Source organism: Magnolia sinica, chromosome 1, assembly GCF_029962835.1.
Source record: "Magnolia sinica isolate HGM2019 chromosome 1, MsV1, whole genome shotgun sequence".
Lineage (NCBI taxonomy): Eukaryota > Viridiplantae > Streptophyta > Magnoliopsida > Magnoliales > Magnoliaceae > Magnolia > Magnolia sinica.
Window position 1 is genome coordinate 114,839,427 of NC_080573.1, and position 20,574 is coordinate 114,860,000.

Sequence of the window (20,574 nt, forward strand, 5' to 3'; positions counted from 1 at the left end):
AAATAATTGGAATTCAACCCAGCTAGGAACTACATGATACGAGTATCATCTTGCTGCTTATGGGCATGTTCATGATCCTCTTTACATTTGGAAGGAAGAGGCTGATACATATCCAACTCATCCCACATACCCCAAAGCGTCGAATAGTAATCTTTTAAGGATCTGGAGTTTTGTTGGAACCAACCAATTTCTTGAATAAGTTGGAATACCCATGAAAAATTCTGAGATTCCGAGAATATATCATAAAGCATATCCCAAATGCCTTTAGCCGAGGATAAAAACATCACTGAGTAGCTAATCGAGTAATCCATACTATTCAACAACCATGCAATAACTTGATAATTCTCCTTTGTCCAAGACTTGTAGGTAACATCTGTAGAGCTTGAGGGATAATCCAAAATATACAACAACTTGTCATGGGCTCTTAAAAATACTTTTATAGATTGTGCCCATTGAAGATAGTTGTCACCATTCAACTTAGTGGAGGTAATCTGCAAGGGGTTAGATTGAAGAGACCCTATGCCAAGAGATGAGGGCCCTTTGTCAGCCATAGGAGAGTCCAAGAGAGATAAACCTATGCCAAGAGAGGCCCTACGCTAAGAAGGATTGATTCAAACAACTCTATCTCACTCAATCCTTCAAGATAATAAGAGATAAACCTCAAACAAATATCAATCATCTAAAATACCATGAGACGTAGTAAAAAAAGGCCTAACCGAGTGAAAAACGGTCCAGCCGCACGTCCGTTTGAGGTTAAAAACCTCTCAAACATTGATCTTAAGTAAAAAATCCTCCATGGGTAGCTTGGGACGAAGATTTCGGTCTATCTTGAGCAAAGAAACCAAAGAAAAGCTTACCGATTTGAGGTAGATCGAAGAAAAACGGAAGACAGGCCCAATTTTCGAATTTCTCTATTTCGCCCAAAATACGATGAAAGGAGGTTCAATAAATTCTGAAAAAATCATGACAAAGCTTATAAAATCAAGATCTATCAAACTCCTAAACTTTTAGCTCAAATAGAGTCCATGTGTCCGTACAACGCTGACGTCAGCCGTACGGCTGCTGACGTCAACAAGGTACGTGTCGCCTCTCAATCTATTGGATGCAGAATGCCTGGATCTATGCTCTGATATCAGGTAGAGAATGATTTGATGATGATAATGTGAAGAAGAAGTAGGAGAGTTTGGGAGAGATGTTGTGTTAGGCTTGCTTGCCTTAACACATAATACTTTATTATAATAAAGCATATAGTACACCGCAGGAGAAGAGGGAAGTTTGCACATGCACTTAACACTAAAAGGGGCCACTAACCAACATACACAATACACTAGCATTCTCTATACGTATGGCTGACGTCAACGTTGTACGGACATATAGATCCATTTGAGCTAAAATTTTAGGGTTTTGATATATCTTGATTTTAGAAGATTTGTCATGATTTTTTCAGAAATTTTTGAACCTCCTTTCATGGTATTTTGGGCGAAATAGAGAAATTCGAAAATCGGGCCCATCTTTTGTTTTTCTTCAATCTACCTCAAATTGATAAGCTTTTCTTTGGTTTCTTTGCTTACGATGGACTGAAATCTTCCTCCCAAGCTACCCATGGAGGATTTTTTACTTAAGATCAATGTTTGAGAGGTTTTTAACCTCAAATGGACTTGCGGCTGGGCCGTTTTTTGACTGAGTTTCATGTTATTTTGGATTATTGCTATTTGTTTGAGGTTTATCTCTTATTTTCTTGAAGGATTGAGTGAGATAGAGTTGTTTGAATCAATCCTTCTTGGCGTAGGGCCTCTCTTGGCATAGGTTTATCTCTCTTGGACTCTCCTATGGCTTACAAAGGGCCCTCATCTCTTGGCATAGGGTCTCTTGAATCCAACCCCTTGCAGATTATCTCCATTAAGTTGAATGGTGACAACTATCTTCAATGGGCACAATCTATAAAAGTGTATTTATGAACTCGTGAAAAGTTGTCGTATATTTTGGATGATCCCCCAAGCTTTACAGATGTTACCTACAAGTCTTGGACAAAGAAGAATTATCAAGTTATTGCATGGTTGTTGAATAGTATGGATTCCTCGATTAGCCACTCAGTGATATTTTATCCTCGGCTAAAGGCATTTGGGATATGCTTCATGATATGTTCTCGGAATCTCAGAATTTTTCACGGGTATTCCAGCTTATTTAAGAAATTGGTCGGTTCCAACACAACTCCAGATCATTAAAAGATTACTATTCGATGCTTCAGGGTATGTGGGATGAGTTGGATATGTATCAGCCTCTTCCTTCCAAATGTAAAGAGGATCATGAACATGCCCATAAGCAGCGAGATGATACTCGTATCGTGCAGTTCCTAGCTGGGTTGAATTCCGATTATCTTCATATTCGAGATCAGGTTGTTATGCAGGATCCTCTTTCCCCATTGACGATAGTTTATGCCATGTGTCAGTGTGCTACTGTCTCTACTCTTCTTTCTCATTCATTTATGCCACCCGAGCGTTTGGCACATCTTGCTGGCGATCAGTTCTCTCTTGATCTTCGGGTACCATCCTTGAGTTCAGGGTGTATTTCTGGTTTTGGTAGTCGTGGTGGCCGTAGTCTTCGTGGTCGTGGTGGACGAGGACGACGATTTGATGGTTCCTGCATTTGTTTACATTGCAGTGGAACTAATCACACTTGCTTTTTGCTGGCAGATACATAGTCGTCCTACGTATGCCACTGCTTTTATTGCATCCACAGTTGCTTCTGAGACACAGTCTTCCACCCCGACAGCTAAGCAGTTTACTTCAGGGGAGTCTCTTAACATTTCTCGGGCTGCATATGATACCCTTATGCGGCTTCACATTCGTGATATTCCTAAGCCATTTCACACAGCTTCGGCCCAGTCAGGTACTGCTCTTCTTGCGTCATCCTCTCCTACATCCTGGGTCATCGACTCTAGAGCATTCTCCCATATGACTGGTAAGTCTTAATTCTTTTCCTCTTATTCTCATTCTCCTCACACTCAGTATGTCACAGTCGCTGATGGAACCCAAACTCCCATCTCTAGGATTGGTTCCATCCCTCTTTCTTCTTCCTTGTCTTTGTCCTCAGCCTTGTGTGTGCCTCGTTTTCCATTAAACTTATTGTCTGTTAGCTCTCTTACTAAATCATTAAATTGTTCCATTACCTTCTTCCCTTCTTATTGTTTGTTTTAGGACTTATAGACGAAGAGAGTGATTGGTGGGGGGCATGACCGAGGAGGCGTTTATCTTCTCGATGATACACCCGTTGCCGCTTCTACTACCATTTCTCTGGATCGAGAGTCCATGACTCGGTGGCACTGCTGCTTAAGCCACCCATCAATAGCTAGATTGAGAATTTTATTTTCCTCATCTGTCACTAAACCGTTATGCTGTGATATTTATGAATTGTCTAAACATCATCGTGCTACATTTCCTCCTAGCTCTTTTGGGAGGAAATCTCAACCTTTTGTTCTGGTTCACTCGGATGTCTGGGGACCAGTTCCGGTTACCTCCACTTTTAGATTTAGATATTTTATTACCTTTATTGAAGATTATTTATGCATAACTTGGATTTATCTTTTGAAATCTAAAAGTGAAGTGTTTGATGCATTTAAAATGTTTTATCATGAAGTGTGCACTCAATTTCAATGTTCCATCAAAACCCTCCATTTTGATAATGGGGGGAATACATGTCTACTGCCTTTCTGTCCTTCGTGCAAGAACATGGTATTTTGTCTAGGACGTCGTGTGCTCACACACCTCAATAAAATGGTATTGCAGAACAAAAGAATCATCATCTTCTTGAAGTTGCTCGCACCCTTCTGCTTGGTATGCATCTACTTAAACATTTTTTGGGGTGACGCTCTTCTAACTGCTACTTTTCTTATTAATCGTATACCATCATGTATCCTGTCTTATAAATCTTCATTTACTATATTGTATCCTCATGATAATCCATTTCCTCTACCACCTAAAGTTTTTGGTTGCACATGCTTTGTTCAAATTTTGGTTGGAAGTAATGATAAACTTAGCCTCAAGGCAATTAAATGTGTCTTTTTAGGGTATACTCAGAGTCAGAAAGGGTATAAATGTTTTGGCCCATTAACTCACGAGAAATATATCTCTGCCGATGTAACCTTCTTTGAGGATATTTCTTTTTTCTTAGCTCTAGGCCGATCCCTTTATGATCCTCTTGCAATTCAGGGGGAGTACGACTCTTATCCTCTTCCTCTTTCCACTAGTGATCATGGGTAAACTCTTTTCCCCTCCATTCAGCATCCTGTTGGTGATTTGGGTGAGCCTAAGCCTCTGCGGGTGTATCATCGTCGAGATAAATCTTCACATGCTCAGCCATCCACCCTTCTGCTTTGGATGTTGGCTCAGGTGACTCTCCTACCTCGAGTTTAGATCTCCCCATTGCCTTGCGCAAAGGGTCACGATCTTGTACTCAACACCCCATTAGTAATTTCGTTTCACATGATCATCTTTCACCATCTTTTCAGTCGTTTGCAGCTTCCCTTTCATCACAAACTATTCCTCAGTCTCTCTCACATGCTCTTCAAAGTCCTGACTAGACGAAGGCAATGATAGAAGAAATGTCTGCTCTTGAAAAGAATCATACTTGGGACCTTTTGCCACTTCCTTTAGGTCATAAACCTGTTTGATGTCGATGGGTTTATACAATCGAGTTTCTTCCAAACGGCTCCATTGATCGCTGTAAAGCCCGTCTTATTGCTAAGGGTTACAGACAGACTCATGATGTGGATTACTTCGAGACATTCTCTTCGGTGGCTAAGCTTAATTTGATTCGCGTTGTGATTTTCTTGGCCGTTAATTTATCGTAGCCCTTATTTCAAATTGATGTTAAGAATGCATTTCTCCATGGGGACCTTGCAGAGGAAGTTTACATTCATCAACCTCTTGGCTTTATTGCTTCTCACAACCCTGGGCTTGTATGTCTGTTGAAGAAGGCTCTTTACAGACTCAAACAATCCCCACGTGCATGGTTTGAAAAATTCAGTCAGGCTCTCTTGGAGTTCGGCTTCGATCCTAGTCATGCCGATCATTCTCTCTTTATATGTTGTCGATCGACGGGCATCATGATTCTCATTGTCTATGTGGATGATATTGTTCTGTCCTATAGTGATTCTATTGGAATGAAGGTGATTAAAGAATTTTTGAAGAATAAGTTTGAGATCAAGGATTTTGGTCCTCTTTGCTACTTCCTCGAAATTGAAGTTGGTCGCTCATCATCTAGATTGGTCTTGTCACAACGAAAATATGCACTTGATATTCTCATAGAGACTGGCATGTTAGGGTGCAAGCCTGCTACCACTCCCATGGATACTTCGCAGAAGCTTCGACCAAATGATGGTGCTCTCCTTACTAATCCCGAGATGTATCGACGACTTGTAGGCCGACTTATTTGCCTGACTATTACTCACGCAGATCTCTCATTTGCAGTGGGCATTGATAGCCAATTTATGCAAGCTCCCCGTACTTCCCATCTCACGGCTGTCTATCGCATACTTCGATATCTAAAATCAGCCCCAGATCTTAGTGTCTGCTTTCAGTTGCATGGCCCATCTTCATCTTTCTGGCTATTCCGATGCTGATTGTGTAGGTAGTACTTATGATTGCCACTCTACATCCAGCTTCTGTACTTTCCTACATGGCAATCTTATAACATGGAAGAGCAAAAAGTAACCGGTTGTTGCCCTGTCCTCGGCTAAAGCAGAATATCGTGCCATGGCTCATGCGACATGTGAGCTCGTGTGGCTTCGCAACCTTCTTGAAAAACTTGGCTATCCTCTTTCGGATCATGTTTCTCTTCACTGTGACAACCAAGCGGCCATCCATATTGCTCGTAACCTGGTTTTTCACGAGCGAACCAAACATATTGAGGTCGACTATCACTTTATTCGGGAGAAAGTAGCTTCTAAGGAAATCGTCACTCCTTTTGTTCGATATGGGGTTCAACTTGCTGATGTTCTTACAAAGTCCTTGAGTCGAGATGCTCTTCATCGTGTTCGTGACAAGTTGGGCATGATCAACATCTATGCTCCAACTTGAGGGGGAGTATAGAGAATGCTAGTGTATTGTGTATGTGGTTAGTGGCCCTTTTGGTGTAAGTGCATGTGCATACTTTTCTCTTCTCCTGCGATGTACTATATGCTCTATTATAATAAAATATTGTGTGTTAAGGCAAGCAAGCCTAACACAACATCTTTCTCAAACTCTTCTCCTTCTCTCTCAATCTTCTCCTTCTTCACATTATTATCATCAAATCATTCTCTACTCGTTTGAGCTAGCCAAGACGGTGGACGGAGTAGATCATCCACATGCAGCCCACCTTGATAGTTATCAAATATTATATATATATATATATATATATATATATATATATATACACACACACACACACACACACACACACATATATACATATATACATATATAATAATACAAAAAGTAGCCATGCATGCTGGGCGTTAACCCATCTTGGCCAAGTATGGGTCTCACAAGCGAGACACATCTTGATGTATATATTTAATTTGAGCCTTCCACCGACTTGTCCAGATCATTTTGGGCCATGGGACGAAAAATGAGACAGATCCGAGTCTCAAGTGGACCGCACTGAGGGAAACAAATTCCTACTGTTGAAAACTTCCAAGGCCCACCGTGAAGTCTCTGTTTGTCCAAATCACAGCCCATTGACCCCGCTCAATTTGGCCTACGCGGTGAACGAAGTAGATTATCCAAGTGGGCCCTCTTTGATGGTGTGACCAAATCAATACATATATATATTGGGTGCTAGTGGCATTTTATACACACACACACACTAGCGCCCAATGGGTGGGCGAACAGCCAACCATTGGCGTGGAGTGGGGCCCACTCGTGGGACCATCCATGATGTATATGTTATCCGTTTTGATAGATCATGTAAGGCCATAGGCCCAAAAATGAGGGTGATCCAAATCTTAGGCGGAATGCACCAATGGAATCAATGGGCAAGGAGGGTTGCCCATTTTGGCAGCGTGGGACCCACCTTGATGTTTACGTGTCATCCACACTACCCATCCTTTTCTCAGGTCATGTTAGATCATGGTCCCAAAAGTTTGGGCTGATCCATAGCTCGGGTGGGATGCACCACAAGGAATTGGGGTAGAAATCCCTTGGACTTGGAAATCCCTGGATTTGGGATCCATTAGATTTTGGTTATGTTTGGCATCCTGGATTCAGAGTCCTTGTAATACTAAGTTAATAGCGATGTGTATCTACATGATTTGGAATTAATTAGTAAATCAATTTAAAATCACTAATTAGTGTACCTATGTAATGTTGAAACTATGGTTACAATAAATCCGTTGAGGCATATACTTTGCCTGAATTGATGAGATCCCAAGACTTAGATGGGCCACAAGCACAAGATCACATCCTAGTGACTAACCAACGGTTTGTAACCGTTGATTACATCGGCAATGTTCAAACGATGCAAATCATCTTATTAGAGTAATTATACTAATGCCAATGATAATCTGATCATTTTGGGATATCATCAGTGGGCCATGCCTTATATCTAGTTACTAGATTTTCATATACAGGCTAGGGGTGCACATGGGTCGGTTCGATCCGATTTTGGGGTGAAACCGGAACCGAACTGTTTCATACGGTTCTAGGATTTTCGGAACTGGAACCGGACCGTGAAAACCGGTTCTGTGGTGTGTGGAGAGAGGGGATCAGCAAGAGATAGAGGAGCAGCGAGAGAGAAGATCGGAGAGAGAGAGAGGGGAGCAGTGAGAGAGAGAGGATTGGGGGTCGACGAGAGAGGAGTAGAGAGATAGAGAGGAGCGGCGAGAGAAAAAGAGAGAGAACTGGGGACAACATGGTGTGCCGTAAAGGCCATTACGGGGCCGTAAAGGCCGTTATGTAAAGGTAACGGTGGCAACTATTACACATTATGGGGTCGTAATGGCTATAATAGCTGTTATGGAAAAAAATGACTCGTAATTACCATTAAGGGCACGTTACATCCCCTATAAAGGCCATAACAGCCTCGTAATTGTCTGTTATAAGGCAGATGCAAGTTTTCCATACTTTTTAATCAATATTACGAGGCAAATACAGGTTTTTCAGAATTTTTTTCAATAAAAAAAGAGACCGTAACAACCATTACGGGGGCCGTAACAGCCATTACGACCCGTATCGTAAAGGTAACGGTGGTGGCCGTTACGGCCACCATTACCGTTACAGAATACCTTGGGGGACAGAGATGAGAGAGGGCAATCGCATGCATGCAGTAGGGTCGGGTAGACTTATGGTTTTGTTTTTTTTTAAAAAAAATTATTTTATTTTATTTTATTTTTTAAATGTAAGTTTGGTTCATGGTTCAATTCGGTTTCGGTTCTACATACCCCTAAATTGGAACCGAACTGATCTAAACGGTTCTTCGATTTTTAGAACCGGAACCGGTGCACTCTAGAACCGGACCATTTGATCAGTTTCGATCCGGTTCTACCGGTTCGATGTGCACTCCTAATACAGGCTACATGGGGAGCTGATGTTAGTCTAACGTGGGCCACACCACATAGACATCTATATTTCTAACGAGGCCTGTTGTTCGGTTCCCACTCTCTATGTATGATGTGCCAAATTAAGGCCGATTATATCATGATATGTCTGATCACATGCTTAGTGTAATGGATATCATGCCCAATTATATGCCCATACACATCATTTGTATGCATGTTGTGGATGACGATCGTTCATAGTATATGCGGTTCGGCTTGAGACACTTAGGGGACTCTATATGAGACAAGGTCACCTCGCATGATTCACGCGGTATGCGCAGGTTTGATGCATGCCTTGGATAGTGTGATTCATGCATTGTACATTATGTGTGACATGTACATCTACTCCCTAGAGACACCAGGGAGGTGGTCTCATAGCATTGTTGTGGCTGGCAGATGATGGACATCGAAAACTATTTGAGATTACAGGGCGTCACAGTCGTCCATGGGTGAAAGTCCCTAAACCCTGTGGTACCAGTAGAATGATCCAACGTCTAGTTCAAGTGGATTCATGAGCACACGATGGCTGGATACTGGTAGGCCGCATCTCCCATTGTGTCGGGGTTGGTTGAAAGGGGGTTTGACCTTACCCGCCCGGGTGCAGAGGTATATATGCTAAGTTGAGTTTGACCAGATCGTGAAATGAGTTCGCTATCGACGGACCGGGTGGTTTTTGTGTACCACTAACAAGGCGGATAGTGAGGTCTTTTGCACTCGCTTGGTCTTGCACAATGGGCGGCAGCCAGCGTCGGAAGTGTACTAGAGTCCAATGATGATTCAATTGAGAACTGTTCTGACATGTGGACTAGTGGAGGATTGGCACATTGCATTGCATCTTTAACATATGACATTTGGCCATGTAGGCCTTCTCATCGCATAGCCTAGGTATGGCTGATAACATTTATGGACTTGCCAGTTTAGCCCTCCATCATTTCCGCTTACTCTGATTTTTGTATGCTTGGCACATGTACTGCGCACACACGCATGCACTCTCTAAGCTTCATAGTAAGCTTATGCACGTTGTTTACATGCAAGTTATGCTAGACCACAACAGCATTGGGGCAAGAGCATGTGCCTGATCTTTTGGAATTTTGTTATATCATGTATTTCCTTTTCAACATTATACTCAAAGACTATATTATTGGATATGTAGTGATTATGTTTTGTGACTTGAGTACTCTTGTGGTTATGCTCCTTTACAACAAAAAATTCACCCTGAAAATACTCCTCGTAGGATCCCAGGATTGGAATCTGGTGTATGTGAGCTGGGAGCCGAGTGGGGTATGCCCAGTTCCCGAGTTTGGGGCGTGACAAAAGTTTTGTTCACCTGCTCATTTTCTTTTTGACATCTATTTATGTTTTCCATTTTGCTTTATTTGTTACTTAAAAAATAAAAAATAAAAAATAAAAAATCAGCCAGATCTTCTTGAATATATCCCAAGAAATTTGAAGATATCTCGAGAAATTTCTTCCTGAGAAATTGCTGAGAATGAGATTTCTGACTATGGACCAACAGATTCTCTAGTTTGAGTCTCAGCTACACAGAAACTTGTCTATCATGTTTATAGCGCACAATTTTGATTTTAAGATTCTTTTTAGTTTATTTAGACTACTTTGCAAACTTAATCTGAATATTTTTATAGGTATAAGTTGAGCCCAAGTCCAACCTGAACATTGTTCGGGCCATGCATGCGAGGCCCAAGCATGGCCCAAAGCCATGTGCATGGTGGATGACTCCCACCATTTAAGGAATGATAGAAAACTCACTCTCCTCTAGCACAATATCAACTTGTTGCTTATTTAAGGATTCCATCATATGCTTGTAACATTTTCATGTTACTTTTTTTTTGGCAAAAGATGAATGACACTATTGCTTTTTTACTTTGTGGTAATTGATCTAATTGTGCTGAGGTATAAAAACTCTAGATTGCATTGTACATAAATGATTCTTCACTTGATTAATGAGAATATTTGGTTTTCTTCTAGGTATCCATCATCTTGTAGGCCAAATATATGGCCTAGCAATGCTTTGCCTAAACTTGAAGAGGGTATGTGAAAACCTCAGATTATAAATTCTTATCTGCAAATCATAGACGTTTGTTTTAATCCTTTAATTTATCACCATATGCTGAGGACTTAGAGGTTGACTCCTTTTTTGGATATAGTAAGATGTATTTTGAAGACATGCACCACATGGAGTGGACATTTTCTTATTGCTACAGTCTTGCCCATAATAAATGATATTTTGAATTTATTGGGTAGTGAAAGGTCATATTATTTCAGTGTGTGTACAAATTGACAGTGTAAGAAAAATGAGTCACTAAATCAGAGCTCCTTAAATTCAGGATCTCTGTAATGTTTAATTACTACAGATGAGCCATATCCAACACAGACCCCGTTCCGTTCACATGATTTGTCATATCTGACGTGCACAACTTGAGGAGGATTAGTGAGATTAATCAATGATGGGGGAATATTGGGGAAGCCTCCTGCCTGATTGTCACAGAGTTTTTCCCACAAAAGAAAGAGTCATAGGTGTTCAATGCAACAAGGGTTTAATAATATATAAAAGCAGCTTGCATTCCCTTTCCCATGCCTAGACAGAAATAACTATTTAGTCCTTTACAAAGTTTGATGGGATTCCAAGTTGTATGAACTGGTTGACCATGACCTTTCCAAATAATCGAACACTTATGAATGACAATAAAAATCAGTGAATGGTTCCTAGAAATGTTGGGACCTTCAGAGTCGATTTTTGTTATTGAAGAAAAATATTCAAAATTTGTAAGCTACTTCCACTTTCGCTGATCCAACACTCTAAAATTCTCGTTTTTCACAATCCAATAGTGTAACGTTCACTCTCATCGTACATGATCCTAGAGAAATAGTGAAGCTTTTTTCTTGTATTATGCTTCTCCCAATATGGTGACTGTAGACACGCCACTCAACAGAGTACTTAGGCAGGCTAATTAACCCATGCATCATGGAGAGAGAGAGAGAGAGAGAGAGAGAGAGAGAGAGAGAGAGAGAGAGAGTCTTGCATTGGTCAACTGAAGGGTTTGCAGAATTTTCACTGAGTATGAAGCCCATCTTCAAGCCCAAGCCAAAATCCACACCCAGCCAAAGCGGCCTAGACCCAATTCAAGCCCAACCATAGCCCAAAAGCTCACCCAAACCCTGGAAGCCTAAGGAATGGGACCTGTGGGTGAACCAAGGATGTTGTGGGGCCCAACCTACGCCAAGGGTGGGCATTTTTTTTTTAATGAAAATTCATTGGATGCAGAAAAACTTTTTCCGTATCTTAAAAGAAAAGGGGCCCGGACACTTTTCCATGTCCAAGGCTAGATTCAGGACCCACTCTGATCCCCAATTTCTTAATCTTATGGAATTCAAACCCCATGATCCATAAATCCATATTGAAGCCCATCAAGTTACCTTTCCAACGAGCCTAATTTCAGGACAATCCAATCCACGAGCACGAATTTATGATTGAAATACCGGACCGTGTGCAAGATCAGTTGACAGTTACAGAATCGGAATTTGACCCAACTTGTGGACCCGACATCTCCCTAACCATTCTGAATTTGTCCCTAAAACCAAAACCATTAGCAAGTTCAACAAGTTCCGTTTACAACAAGCTATAGATCACCCAAATCCGACACTGGATTACCAAGTTGGTATTAAAAAACTGAAATTGCGTGACAGACTTTTTACAGAGAACAATGTCTGAAATTATCATCTTGTCTTTGCAAGGAAATCTAAACCCAGTTTCCATTTTCCTTTTAACTTTTTTTTTTTTTAAGATGCTGAACTTATTCAGCCCAAAGCACCAACCAAAAAAAAAAAAAAAAAAAAAGAGGAAAAGAAAAGAAAAGAAAAATACTACCAAACAGAAAAGGAAAACAAGGAGGAAATGCAACCAACCTTGTTAAAGTACCCAATCCCTAATGAACTGATGAACTTTACAGATAACCCCCAGAGCCGAGTGACTCCTATTCAGAAGCAGTGGTCATTCCTCTCGCCCCAAAGAGACCACATAACTGCCAGCATAGGCTCTCTCCAACTAGGAAATTCCTTGTTCCCCAGCCCTCTTGAGTGCCATGATCGATATAAATCGGCGATAGAACTTGGCATTGCCTAGGAGACGCCAAGTTTCAGCAAGACACTGCTCCAAACTTCCCTCTCTAGGCAACAATGAATGAGAAGGTGATGCACAAATTCCACATACTTTGAACTTTTGACCCACTTTTCACCAAAATATCCTTAAGACCCTTAGTTTGACTCTAAGCTACTATCTTTTTTACAAAACTATCTCTCTTAACTAACTCAGTGAAATCCCAAAACTGCCCCTCTTTCAAGCCATGTGATTTTCCAAAGTGTCTTAAATCCCAACCATTCATTTCCTTGCCTCTAGAAACCTCTTAGGGCCAGTTTGGGATGTTGAATTTGACTAGATTAGATGGGATGGAATTACATATAAGCCCATCATATCACCTGTCAGGGGTTTCGTGGATTTATAGTTGACATGGATGTCAAGAAGTCTTGTTTGGATGGCTTATGGGATTTAGCCATGGTCCATCGAAAAGGATGTGGGAGTGTTTGGGAATGCAAGGATATATTGAGATACAACATTTTGCAGGCGTGGGCGTGTTTGGTATACAACTAGCTAGTGGTATCACACATTCCCATCCCTCGAAACCAATTGCCCATCGCGTCTGGGATGCAGTTTGGCTTGTGATGCTACCACTAGCCAGGTGGCTAGTGGTCAGTGCTCTGTGGGCCCCAAATCTATACATCGACTTACCCCACATAACATCAGGGAGGAGCTGTTTTCTGAGGGGATTTCAGAAGGCAATCAGATGAATCATACGGATCTACTCTAGATTTGGGTTTTCATTTACACAGTGGAACCCATCTTCCAGGTAGATTAGGTCTACATGAGTGCAAGAAGGAGAAACCGATATAGTTCGATTACTTACTGAGACTAAAGAAAATCCTACCCTGCTCGCTAATTGTGAGGAAGAACAGCCTATCATCATCTACTCTTGCCCGATTGCCACTATATAGGATGGAACGTCGAACTGTAAAGTGCAATTTAGATGGTACACAAGTTGTGTCGTCTAGGGGTGCACATGGAACTGGTAGAACTGGTAAAGCTGATTGGAACCGACCAAACCGTAGAGTTTGGTCCGGTTCTAAAGTGCACCGGTTCCGATTCCGAAAATCAAAGAACCGATTAGTTCGGTTCGGTTCTCTATTTGGGGTTATGTAGAACCAGTGTTCGAGTTGTCGTTATCGCTAGAAGTTTCGCCGGTTGGGGATAAAGAAATAATATTGTTATTGCCGATAATATCGCCGATAGCAAGAAATGTGGGAGAAACATGGGAAAACATGGAGAAAATGGTGGAATTTTTCAATGAAACTTCAGGAGATGTTTAAATACACATATTTGTATATTTAGGAATACAAAATTTGTAAAAAAAAAAAATGCATACATAATACGTTTCCATTTAATGGGGGCCTAAAACACGTTTGCATAAGAAATCACTTTAATAATAAATCTCATTAAACCAATTGACAAGCAAACAAACATTTACAATCATCCAAACATTATACATCAATGCATAAATAAGCATATAAACACAACACACATGCATCATGCATGATGATCCAACAATCCATCCATCCATCTAACCATCCAACCATCCCATCCAATCATCCAAATATGCATCCATCCTTTCTGTCTATCCATCCAACCGTCCATCCATCCAACCATCCCATCCATTCATCCCATCTATCCATCCCATCCCATCCAATCAACCATCCATCCATCCCTCCCAGCCAATCATCCAACCATCCCATCCATCCATCCATCCACCCATCCATCCGTCCAACCATCCAATGATCTCATCCACATATCAATCCCATCCAATCATCCAAACATCCATCCATCCATGTAACCATCCCATCCAATCATCCAAACATCAATCCATCCATCCAATCATCCATCCCATCTATCCATCCATCCAATCATCCAACCATCCCATCCCATCCATCCATCCCATTCAATCATCCAAACAACCATCCATCCATCCATCTCATCTATCCATCCAACCACCCATCCCACTATCCATCCAACCATCCATCTTATTATCCATCCAACCATCCATCCTACTATCTATCCAACCATCCAACCATCCATCCATCCATCCCATTCAATCATCCAAATATCCATCCATCCCATCTTCCCATTCAAACATCCATCCATCCCATTCAATCATCCAAATATCCATCCATCCCATCTTCCCATTCAAACATCCATCCATCCCGTCCATTTATCCAACCATTCAATCCCATCTACCTTGTATCTTTTTTTTATATAAGGTTTTCTTTGAAATGTAAAATTTTCTTGTAAAATGGTGGTGACACATTCTAAGTAAATGGTGTAAAACTCATAGTTTGAAATAACTTAAAAGATAAGTTGATTGTTAAGTTTCTATGCTAAGTGACGGTGAACCGTTCTTATTAATGGTGGAAAACTTACACTTTAAAGCATAACTTAAAAGTTAAGTTAATTGGAAGTTTTTTTTTTTTTTTTTATGTAAAGTGGTGGTGAAGCACTATTATTAATGGTACAAAACTCACATTTTAAACTATACTTAAAAGTAAAGTTAGAAACAAAAACCCCTCAAACGAAGGCCCTCTTTCAAAACCCCAACACCATAAGCACCCTTCCATAACAACTCTTTCCTATAAACATGGACTTGCCGAAATCGACTCCCCAAGTAAGATCCGAAGTTGGATTATCGATATCTAGGCTGTTAGTTTTTTCTTTTTCCTGATTTTATTTTATTTTTTGCAAAGAATCGTATGTTGATAATTGCGTCAATAACCAGTTAAAACTCCTGATATTTGTCGATTTAATTCGCAAGAAGAGGTAGTTGGCTACAATTCCGAATAAGTAGGTAGGCAATTTTATCGCGATAAATTCAAATCATCATTTTCGGCAAAATATCGCCGATATTGTCTCGAAAATCAGAAGAGAAACAAAAAAAGGGGGTTTCGGTGTTGCTAAGCCGGTGACACCGAAATTATCGACAATTCACCGATAATGGGAACACTTGTAGAACCGAACCATGGAACCGAATTGTGGAACCGGACCATATATATATATATATATATATATATATATATATATAACCTAACTCTTCATTCTCTTCACGCCGCCCCTGCTGTTGTGCTTCCCCCGCTCCATTCTTCTCTCTCTCTCTCTCACAGGACTGCCACCTTTCGTCCACCGTCGGCCCAGTGGCCACCGCCCGATGCTCTCTCTCTCTCTCTCTCTCTCTCTCTCTCTCTCTCTCTCACTCCTTGGTTCTCTCTCTCGCCCTTTGATTGTTTCCATAAATGTATTTTTGCACACCTTACACAATATCTAGCCCATTCATCAAATGGATCACAACACGAATGGACATGGTTTGGATTATAAAAAAAACATGCAATTGGGCTAGATTATAAAAAATAAAATAAATAAATAAATAAGCCCATAATCGTAGAACCGTTCCGGTTTCACCCCAGAACCGGACCGAACCAACCTGTGTGCACCCCTAGTATCGTCTCCTCAAGATGGACAGCCCGTCCATTACAGAGATTTCCGAACTGCAAATGGGATCGCAAATCCCATCCTTAATCCCACCCTATCTCGGAGGGATGGGTGAAGTCAGACGCCAGTTTCAAGGTGGGATTCGCGAATCCCTTTGACATTGGGGTAGTTACGAGGCGTCGAGCACTGGATACTCATCCAGCCATCCAAACATGCGATGGACGGATTTCGGGATCCAATCCCACTTAAAACCGTCTACTTCCATTGATTACCTTGGGCCAAACACGCCCAAAGGGATAGGCTAGTTATGTATCATTGACAAGTGGCAAGATCTTGGAGGTTAATTGGGTGGTTCGAGTATAAGTTGTAGGGAATTGAGGGTCAATTGGGTTTAGGGATGGTTTTAACAACGTGTTTGGTCCGAGGCAATCGATGGATAGTGACTGTTTTAAGTGGGATTGGATCCCAGAATCCGTCCACCGCATGTTTGGATGGCTGGATTAGTAACCAACGCTCGACACCCCGCAAACTGCACAGTGTCGAAGGGATTCGCGAATCCCACCTTGAAACCAGCGCCTGACTTCACCCATCCCTCAGAGATAGGGTGGGATTTGCGATCCCATTTGCAGTTTGAAAATCTCTGTGACGGACAGGTTGTCCATCTTAAAGATACGATACAGCTCGTGTACCGTCTGACTTGCACTGTATAGTCCAGCATTCCATCCTATATGGTGGCAATCGAGCGAGAGTTGATGATGATAGGTGGTTCTTCCTCACAATCGGTGAGCAGGGTAGGATTTTCTTTCGTCTTGGTAAGTTATCGAACTATATCGGTTTCCCTTTGTTGCACTCGTATAGACCTAATCTACCTAGAAGATGGGTTCCACTACATAAATGAAAATCCAAATCTGGAGTAGATCTGTATAATTCATTCGATTGCCTTCTGAAATCCCCTCAGAAAACAGCTCCTCCCTGATGTTATGTGGGGTAAATCAATTTAAGGATTTGGGGCCCATAGAGCACCGACCACTAGCTACCTGGCTAGTGTGATGCAGGACATGAAAATTAAATATGATATGCGAGATTTCAGGCTTAAGATCACGTTAGTTCAGAAACGATTACACAAATTCCATATCCCACATGAAAGTCTAAACATTCAATTAAGGGGAATCTATGCGGGTCTAGGCCTACACATGATAGGGCTGGATCAATAAAAATTATGAACCAAACGATTCTCAAAGATAAGAAATAATCATCCACACATGCATAGTAATCAGTCCCTAATCCAAGGGATTCAGAAATTTCAATTCGAGAAACCCTAGGGTAAAAAAAAGGGGCATAAAATTGGAGATTTGAGTAATTTAGGGTTAGGTTTAAGGATTTTGGGTGAAAGCGGAGTGAAAGAGAGGAGAGAGACGAAACAGAGAAGTACCGCATGCGTGGACAACAACAACGGCCCAGATGCAAGTGCATGTGATCCTGGCCGCACGTGTGTGGGGCCCACTATTCAGAAAAGGGCCACCTTGGCCCTGGTTGGCCAGGGATGGACTCCAAAACCCTCAAATCTCAACTCAATCTGATGTACGGTTTGTGCGTGGTGCTTCGCCGAAATTTCAGCCATCCTGTAGGACCAGATTCTGAAATTCTGCTTAGGAAGGAGAATTGCTGCAATAGATGATTGATTCGAAGTGTAAATGATAGGGTGAGATGAGAAGAAGGGATGGTAGAAGATGGGTAGTAGAGATGACGATGAATAAGGGCAAATTGGGATAGATGTGGCTTCGCACCACAGTAGTTAACCCTTCAATGAAGGGAGGGCTTCGCACCCAATTAGGCTTTACAACTTAGAGAGTAGGAAAACGCAGAATTCTTATTAATCTTCAATGAATCAAAATAACTACAAAGGCTGCCTATTTATAAGAAAACCCTATACCCCAAAACTCGCACCATGTGCGCAACCTATTACTTGGCGATGAAGTAAATTAAAATAAAAATCAAACAAAGAAATCTAAAGCGTTCATGATGTTCTAAATAATATCAATAAGCAAGACCTAAAATATGAGATCAAGTCGACTAGTGAGCCACGATCATGAGATCCCATGATGGGCTTTACTTTACTATCGGGCCCACTCTTTTGAACTAAACTTCCTCTTCTAACTAGGAGACCCTCCCTGGACGTCATCATCAAGCCAAATCGACAGTGGGGCCCTCCTTCGTACGTACGTGCGTAAGGGGGTGGTGTGCTTGCGCGTGTGCGCATGATGTCCCCATCATAGTGGCAACATCACTAGCCAAACTGCATCCCAAACGCAATGGGCAATTGGTTTCAGTGGATGGGAATGTGTGGTACTACTTGCAAGCTGTATACCAAACATGCCCGCAAAACGTTGAATCTCAATATATCCTTGCATTCCCAAACACTCCCACATCCTTTTTGAAGGACCATGGCTGAATCCCATCAGCCATCCAAACAAGATTTCTTAACATCCATGTCAACCGCAAATCCATGACAACTCCTGACAGGTGATATGATGGGCTTATATGTAATTCCATCCCGTCTAATCGAGTCGAATTCAACGTCCCAAACTGGCCCTTAGAGCACCCTCAACCTTCCTTCAAATTGCAAGAATGCCGCTCCTCTCCTCTATGCGTAGAGATCTCTTCTACAGGAGAGGGGTCTTGCCTCTTGAATATCCCAAGTCCCTAAGCTTCTCCAGGAATTCCTACACCTCCCTCTAGCCATATTTAGCTAAAATTCTGCAAGAGAGAAGATACTATGGAGAGAGCAAGGGAAGATCTCAAGAGCTTGGGCAGCTCCACTCTTACGAGTGGTGCATGATGGCTTCCGTAACCTCTTGAGGGAAAGAATTCCCTTGTTCTTTTACCTCTCTTAATTCCTTTAAAGATCAATTTACAAGATAAGACCCTTCTTCACAAATCTATTCCACCCCACCAAGAAGTTGCTACCCAAACTCAAGTTCAATCCAAGCCTAATTCAACTTGGTGAACATCTTGAGAGAAAACAGCAGAGGTCAATCCACTACATTCCCCTACCCCTCTAACTTCTTTCACTAATCCTCAAACATTCTCGTTTTGTTTTCTTTATTTTGTCTTACTTTTGGGGACGCCTTCAACTATTCATTGAAATTCCAATCATCGGATTCTCATTCTTCTCGTATAGACTGCGGTCCTTACCTAGGATTTTAGTGAAAAGACTTTGTGGAGTGTATTTCTTGAAAGTCTAAGGGTTTCTTACAATTCAATTTCCTAGCAACGAACAAGGATTCTAGCTGTCCTTGAATTATACAAAGAAAAGGCTAGTGGTGTGATGCAAGACAATTAACCACTTGCTCTAAAAGCTCGAACTGTTAGAGCATGGCGAATCAATCCCTTTATCTCATAGCCCAGGCCCCACATCTCATGGGTTAGGACCTTGGCCGAACCCCCCTCGTGGCCCCCAAATCACATGGGTACCACCTCACACGAGCCACCCGCCTCACACAGGCCGCCCACCCCGAGTATGTCCCCGCATCCCACAGGCTACCCCACTCGAGCCCAGTATGAAAATGCCCTTGCATTAATCACCGTCGATGAGGAGTCTCGAAAACGAGACCTCCCTGCTCTGATAGCTACCGCACTCGAGCCCGGTGTGAAAATGCCTCTGCATTAATTACCCTCGATGAGGAGTCTTAAACACGAGACCTTCTGCTCTGATACCAATTTGATGCAGGACAATTAACCACTTGCTCTAAAAGCTCGAACTGTTAAAGCATGGCGAATCAATCCCTTTATCTCATAGCCCAGGCCCCACATCTCATGGGTTAGGACCTTGGCCGAACCCCCCTCGTGGGCTCCAAATCACATGGGTAACACCTCACGTGAACCACCCGCCTCACATGGGCCGCCCACCCCGAGTGTGTCCCCACATCCCACAGGCTACCCCACTCGAGCCCGGTGTGAAAATACCCCTGCATTAATCACTCCCGATAAGGAGTCTCAAACACGAGACCTCCTGCTCTGATACCAATTTGATGTAGGACAATTAACCACTTGCTCTAAAAGCTCGAACTGTTAGAGCATGGTGAATCAATCCCTTTATCTCATAGCCCAAGCCCCACATTTCATGGGTTAGGACTTCGGCCGAACCCCCCTCGTGGGCGCCAAATCACATGGGTACCGCCTCCCGTGAGCCACCCGCCTCACATGGGCCGCCCACCCCGAGTGTGTCCCCGCATCCCACAAGCTACCCCACTCAAGCTCGGTGTGAAAATGCCCCCGCATTAATCACCCCTGATGAGGAGTCTCGAACACGAGACCTCCTGCTCTGATACCAATTTGATGCAGGACAATTAACTACTTGCTCTAAAAGCTCGAACTGTTAGAGCATGGTGAATCA

At 42.1% G+C, this 20,574-nt stretch overlaps 1 protein-coding gene across 4 annotated transcripts in view; it reads left to right on the forward strand.

Moving 5' to 3' along the window:
* LOC131254869 (uncharacterized) overlaps positions 1-20,574 on the forward strand; it is a 134,945-nt gene that overhangs the window by 72,244 nt on the left and 42,127 nt on the right. For 3 of the 4 annotated variants that reach the window (XM_058255573.1, XM_058255586.1, XM_058255580.1), the window contains one exon: positions 10,562-10,623. The exons of the other annotated variant lie outside the window; for it this stretch is intronic. In XM_058255573.1, the coding sequence (XP_058111556.1) occupies positions 10,562-10,623 (62 nt within the window). The remainder of the gene's footprint in view (positions 1-10,561; positions 10,624-20,574) is intronic. 4 annotated transcript variants of the gene reach the window in all.